This window comes from Rhinopithecus roxellana, chromosome 10 (assembly GCF_007565055.1).
Source record: "Rhinopithecus roxellana isolate Shanxi Qingling chromosome 10, ASM756505v1, whole genome shotgun sequence".
NCBI lineage: Eukaryota > Metazoa > Chordata > Mammalia > Primates > Cercopithecidae > Rhinopithecus > Rhinopithecus roxellana.
The window spans coordinates 62,843,267-62,850,615 of NC_044558.1; the positions used below are offsets into that span (position 1 = coordinate 62,843,267).

Here is a 7,349-nt window from a genome sequence, read left to right on the forward strand (position 1 = left end):
CTCGGGAGGCTGAGGCAGGAGAATGGCGTGAACCCGGGAAGCGGAGCTTGCAGTGAGCCGAGATCCGGCCACTGCACTCCAGTCTGGGTGACGGAGCGAGACTCCGCCTCAAAACAAAAAACAAACAAACAAAAAAGCCTCAAGCCTATTGCTTAGGGGATGAATGATCCTCAGATGCCTTGCAGCTTTCCTTACCCCAGCCAGATTGTTTTGTTGCCCCGGGCCTCATAAGTTTCCTTATTTTCTTGTGTTCACTCTTACTTCCCCTCGGCCACTTGGAGTCTGGTCTTTTCCATCACCAAAAAGGGAAGGAGGTAAGGGAATTGAGAAAAGGGAAAAGAGAAACACAGCCACTATGACTGTCAATTAGCTAGAAATCTGGCAGGCACAGGGATGGTATAAACTCCCACCAACACTGTAGATGAGTGCCTGTTTCCCCACAGCCTTACCAGTAGAGTAGGCTCTCAAACATTTGGATTTTTGCCCATTTGATTAAAAATACTTTTTTTTTTTGGTATTAATGTGTAGTATAGTTTAAATATGCATTTCTAAATTGGACCTTTTCATGTTTTTAAAAGGACATTTTTGTTTCTGTTAAGTGTTTTTCAAACAACCATTGAATATTTGTTCTAGAGGACATCTAACATTCGTTACAACTCAAGTCCAACAGTGATGTGATCAGCATTACACTAAGCAGTTGAGGTAAAAGAAAAGCAAAGAATTGGGTCAGGGTCATTCAATTTGCTCTGACTAAAGTTAAATACCCAAATGTGCCACTCAAATGTGAGCTCAGAAAAGTGGAGATTATGTTTTATCCATTTTAGTATTCTCAGCACAGGGCCTAGAATCTTGCAGGCACTTAGTCATTAATGAATACTAGAGATGAGATTAGCAGAGAATGCCTCTGGCTGAGTACCCAGCCAACATTATGATCTTGATAATCTGGGTAGCTTGCTAACGAGATATGGTCATTTCTTATATTTCACTGGAGTACAGCCACCATAAAGCTTATCAATGAAAAATAATCTGAGATGACCATTGTTAGCTATATAAGGTCAAGATCTGGGTCTCTCATGTCTGCTACTGTTCCTGCATATGGTGGGCACTTAATAAATTGGATACATTTTGGTGAATGAATGGAAGTTTGAAATGAAGAAACCATCATAAAACAAGTATGTGTGACGATTTTTAGGAAATCTAGAAAACAAATTTTTCCCAGTATCATTCCCATCCTACCTTAGAAGAAAAAGGCTAATACTAGACCACCTAGTATTGCAGCCTTCTTACTCAGTTTAGTGAGGTCTGAGTTCTTGTCCCACGACCAAGAAGGCAAGCGGACACCAGAGAGTGAGTAAGGCAGAGTAGCATTTACTAAACAACAGAAAAGCTCTTAGCAGCAAGAGGGGACTCAAAAGTGGGTTGCCAGAAATGGGGCTGAGTTATGGGTTTTTTATGTGGCAAAAAGAAGTCTTCTGTGGGTTCTGTCATAGTGGGAGGGGTAAAGTTCCCCCAGGGGTGTTGCACCATAGTGACTCCATCTTGGTTGTTACCCAAGCGCCTTAGTGAAACCCATGGTGGTGGGGAGGTGCCCAAACCACACTGCTAATGATATGACATTTAGTTGATTTATTGTGCCTGTGCCTAAGTTGGGACAGTCCCTTCTGAGCAGACATCCTGGTATAAGAGGAAATTCTTAACCACATTTCCATCTGCTAGTTACACCGTAGGGACAATACAGATGCAGTCCCACGGGTGCTGTCTCTCTCCCAAGACCCTCCCTATCTACCTAGCCAGCCTCTAATTGCCTCCTCTCTCACTGGTTCTTTAGGTAAAAACATCCTAAGACTAGAAAGGGGGTAATACATCTGGCTATCATCAGGGTACTTGATTAACTTTATTCTAATTGTGTTCAGTAGACAATGTTTGATTTTCTCATTGCCTCTTTTCAGAGGCCTTCTTCCACTCACATTCATGTGCGTAATAAAATTAATTACAACATGGGGAAATATCAAGTTCTGATCATCTATAGAGGAGATAACGCTACAAGAATTCTGCAGTTACTAGGCTTTGCATAGGCTTAAAGCAGTGATTCTCAAGGGTGTGAAAGGGTAAATATTAGCATCACTTAAGCGTGGTTTTTTTGTTTGTTTGTTTTTTTGTCTGTTTTAAATACACATACCCTTGTAGGACATATCATACTCTCCTAAGGAAAAGCTTGGTCAGGTATACCTGGAGAAAGCTCCCAGGAGGTTCTAATACCTTCCCACTGCCATTCTTACCTCTTTAAGAATAAAAAGCACTTCCCAGCCACTTCCATGTCCCCATTCCTTTGACTTCGGCTGAAAACAGCTACTCCTTTCCTTGAATCAGCTACTTTGACGTGTTACTTCCCTAGGAACCATTTCTGTGTCCTGTCAGCCTATGGCATGAGAACTACTCCTGCACTGTTCTTGATCCCTGCATTCAGAACTAAAATCATACATTTATTTCATACTTGTTATACAGTGCTCAATATATGTTGTTATTGTTAAGAAAAGCAAAAGACCTATTCATTATCTAGCCTTCTCCATCTCCTTGTATTTCTGCTATGCATTCTGTAAATCTTCATAATTTCCTCTTTAGGAGTTGGCACTTTCTCAGAAGAAAATTTCTTTATTGCTGAATTTTGTCAAGCAAACCATTATGCCATGATGTTTAAGTCCCCTTTTCATTTTAATGACATTTAAATCACTTAGACATCATCTTAGCTCAATCCCAACATTTTACCAAGAAGGAAACCAAGACCACGAATGGTTAAGAAATGACTCAGCAAAGGTCAGACTAGCAGAACTTTGACTAGAATCCTGGTCTTAGTACATACTGGTTCAGTAGTTTTCTGCTGTAGCACATTACCACCCCATCGAGAATTAATTATACACATATTTAACTCTCAGTGATGAGTACCTACCCTATGCCAGGCCCTATGCTGGATGCTTTCACACACTTATTCAACTGAGGATTAACATAAGAATATTTTTTAAATTAAACTAGGTTATCAATTCAAGGCAAAAACTACAAACTCATTATAATCAATTTTGGGAGGACTTTGTCCTAAAAGGAATTTCAGGTAAGAACACTACGAATCAGTGGGGCCACTCAAAGACTGTCCACTCTTTTCCCAATATGCCCTCCTCCCCAGAACTCAATTTGAATTTGCTAGAGTATCTAGCAACTTCAACACTTGTTAAGCTGCTGGTTTTCCTCTGTTTTCTGTCCTTCTAAAAGACATTTCTCTGAGTTTTGCAGCAGGAACAGAATCTGTTAATTTACTCTCTTCGCTGCACGTTACCACCACCCACCCCTTCCCTTCCAGGTGCGGCAAAGAGGAAACAGACACAAGGTGGTCGAGGGGTCCATTTCATTTCAATGAGTGTGAGAGCCGCTCTTCTTGGGGCCTATGGGGGAAAGGCATTTGTCCGTGGTGGGAGTGAAGCTGCTCCCACAAGATGCACTCCCGACTGCATTCCGAAGACCTTCAGATATAGGGAAGGTCTTTGTGGGAGTCTTTAGTGGAGTCTTCCCCTGCCCGCTAGATGTCCGGTCGGTTTTAGCCGGCGTTGGCTTCTGGATGGTCCGCTGTGCGGGCTTCTTGGGCTCCTGCTTCTCTTCCCTGGGCTTGGAGCTTCGCCTCTTGTCCTTTCCTGACCTCGGACTGGTGTGTTCCTTCGCGGCCCGTAATCGCCTCTCGCCTGCCGCTGTCGCTCCCGCTTCCACCTTGGCTCTGGCACACGGCGGCTCCTTGGCTCTCGGCCTCGCCCTCCTTGTCCTCCTCGCCCTGGCATTGGCCTTGGCTTTCGCCCTCGCGTTCAGTCTCCACACTTCTCTGGCCTTCCTGGCCGCCTTGCGAAGCGGCTGGCGGCGCCTCCGTGAGCTCCGGGACGCGGCTGCGGTCCTCCGGGTAGCGCGCGCGCCCTCCTCTTGCCTCGCGCGCCCCGGCTTTCTCCTGGGCTTGGAAACCTTCCAGACCCTGAAGCAGCCGGCGGCGTCGCTGCCGCTGACCCGGAGGAACGTGGCCTTGGCCTGCCCTCTGGGCGCTTGGTGGCGGCTGCTCTTCCTGCGCACTTCGTAGCCGGCGTTTCTGAGCTCCTTCCTGAGAGCTGCCAGAGTCAGCCCTTTGTGAGCGGTGATGGCCCGGAGCACCAACTGGGACACTTTGAGCACGGACCGCGAACAGCGCCTCCACGGTCCCCCGACAGTTTTTTCCGCTGGCGGCTGAGTGGCTGAGTGGCCTCGAGATACGCCACTGGGCCCAGGCGCCTCAGCCATGGCCCCACTCCCGCCTCTGCGGGGCCACTGGCTTTGGGCCTCACCAGTCAAGGCCTGTTGCATAACTGAGGTGGACGGGGCCACGTCACAAAGGCGGGGCTGGCAGAGATTTTCAGGTCCTAATTATGAGGCTGGCAGATCTCACCCAGGGAGGGGCCCTTTTCACTTATAATAACCAATCAAATGCCACTTCCTTCTAGGTCTAAACCAATCCAAGTCTTCAGCGCCTGTCCACCCCCAACAATCGCCTATACAGTCTCCAGGGTTTTGTTCCCAAACCAAACTTACTGATCTTGATCTCCACCGCTTTCTTTAGTTGGCTATTTTGTGTGTGTATATGGTCCCGCACACCATCTACTCACAGTGCCTTAAGGTGAGAGAAGTTGCTCCCAACTATCCAAAACAAGCAACACACTGCCTGTAGAAAGCACACGGGGTAGTCCATGAAACACAACCCAGCCTAGAAACTACCACCTTTAATTCCACCAGTCAGGTATCTGAAGTCATGTCTCCCTAATTCTACACAGTGGATTCTGTGCAAGAGCATGAAGTAAAAGAAGGAACCAACTGTGTGGTCCCTCTAACCTAAACACTGATTCCCACACCTGGGAAATTTAGATGACGCATTCAATTGGACTGAAACAATCTAGATTTCACATCGCCTGAGGACACTGGTCTAATCCTTATTCTTTGAACATACTGTGTTTTTCTCCCTCTGATCCCCTCTCTTGGATTGCTCATCCTCTTTGCCCAGATTAAGTCCTGCTCATCTTTCAAGGTACTGCTACATTATCCTTCTTCACTGAAGACTCCCCAAACTCTTTCAAATGATTTCTTGCCTCTTAACTACCACAACCACAAAAATTCCTTCTGCAATCTTATATGGCTTTTTCTTTTTCTTTTCTTTTTTTTTTTTTTTTTTTGAGAAGGAGTCTCGCTCTGTCACCCAGGCTGGAGTGCAGTGGCCAGATCTCAGCTCACTGCAAACTCCGCCTCCCGGGTTTACGCCATTCTCCTGCCTCAGCCTCCTGAGTAGCTGGGACTACAGGCGCCCGCCACCTCGCCCGGCTATTTTTTTGTATTTTTTTAGTAGAGATGGGGTTTCACCGTGTTAACCAGGATGGTCTCGATCTCCTGACCTCGTGATCCGCCCGCCTCGGCCTCCCAAAGTGCTGGGATTACAGGCTTGAGCCACCGCGCCCGGCCCGGCTTTTTCTTTATTTTAAACTAATTTGGCATTAGAGGGTATAATGTGACACAATATTTTTTAAAAAGAAAAAAACTTGGATTGGAGCTGGAAGATATGGATGCATATCCTAGCTCTTTAGGAGCCATATGACATTAACAAATCCCTTAATATCAGCAGTGTGGCTGTGGGATGGATGTGCTGGCCATCTGATTTCTTACCTAACATCACATTCCCTTCCTACCAACATCACAGAATTATTGCAGTTTCAGAAGAGGTAGACAAGCAAGGGCTACCTAAATATAAGGAATAAATTTACTTTACTTTGAATGTTTCTGTCTTGTCTTTCCAACTAAATAAAAATATCCCCAAGAGCTATAGGCTTTGAACTTCTATGCCCCATGCTGCACCTAACAATATGCTTCATTATACATAGCGGGCATTTAATTAAGCCTGCTTACATCATTCCTCTCTGGTGAGGAGCAGAAAGAAACTTCCAGAAGATCAGGAGAAAGGAGCAGAGTGAATTTCAAAGGGTTGGAAATGAAGGGGGCCAAGTAAGGATTAGCTTCTCAAGGACCTATTTTGGATACAGTTTAGTTGGGAATAATTCAAAGAATTATTCTAAGAATACTTCAAATTGCCAAGCATATCATACTTTTCCAGAGGGCAATCACATACATTCGGCAGTCACAGGCTAGACAGTGACAGTTTCTTTTAAAAATCAAAGCTCCAGGAAGTAGCTTAGACCAGTGCTTTTTTTTTTTTTTTTTTTTTGTTTGTTTGTTTGTTTGTTTTGTTTTGAGACAGAGTCTCAGTCTGTCACCCAGGCTGGAGTGCAGTAGTGCAATCTCAATCAGGATCACTCCTGACCTCAAGTGATCCACCCGCCTTGGCCTCCCAAAGTGCTGGGATTACAGGTGTGAGCCACTGCATCCGGCCCGTATTTATTTATTTATTGGTAGAGACGAGGTTTTGCCATGTTGGCCAGGCTGGTCTCGAACTCTTGGTCTCAAGCAATCCACCCACCTCAGCCTCACAAAGTGCTGGGATTATAGGCCCAGTCAGACCAGTGCTTCTTAAACTTCAATGTGCATATTTAGTACCCTGGGATACTCATAAAGTACAGATTCCAATTCATAGGTCTGAAGATAGGGCTAGAGGTTTTACCTTCTAAGAAGCTTCCATGTAGTTCTATCTGGTTAAAACACAGGTGTGTGTTGAGGGGCAGCGAGAGGGTAGACAATGAGAAAGAAGTAGCAGGAGATGGGACCGAAAAGGTAGGTAAGGGACGTTGTGAAGGACAACTAATGATAATGACAGAGCTGTAAGTGGTGACACAATAGCAAGTGGTAAAGTTTGGAACCAAACCTAAGTCTACTTGATCCTAAGGCCTAAGTTCTTAAGTACTGTGTTAGGTTTCCTTTTCTCTAGGGTTGACCCTCTCCCTATTATGTAACTCCACCATAGAGCAGGGGCTAGTTTATCTCCATAATCACAGTTCAGAGCTGCTCAGATTCAAGAGTATCTAAAGGTACTCACTGTACCTTTTCCCATCTTTAAAACCAGGGCACAGTAATGTGACCCTGATGATTTACACGGCAGGGGACTACTGCATCAGCACAGGGACAGTGCACTCAGGAAGGACTGCCAGATGGAAAGGCAGGACCACATTGAGCAGGATTTCTCCCATTTGTATAGTCTCTTGGTCTAGCTACCCTTCCTGGTTGCAGAGACCAGTGGCCACAGGATGGGGCAAACACCAGATAAAAAAGAGGCAAAACTGTTTGCTTTGAGAATAAGGAAGAAAATGAGTGAAGTCGGACCCTTAAAGTCAGCTGATCCAGAGAAAAATAGA

General features: G+C 45.4%; 1 protein-coding gene across 1 annotated transcript; it reads right to left on the reverse strand.

Moving 5' to 3' along the window:
* Positions 1-3,380: 3,380 nt before the first annotated feature.
* Positions 3,381-4,670, reverse strand: LOC104654851 (testis-specific H1 histone). The gene has a single exon (XM_010354167.1). The coding sequence runs from the start codon at positions 4,366-4,368 to the stop codon at positions 3,403-3,405; it is 966 nt and encodes a 321-aa protein (XP_010352469.1). The 5' UTR covers positions 4,369-4,670; the 3' UTR covers positions 3,381-3,402.
* Positions 4,671-7,349: the final 2,679 nt, after the last annotated feature.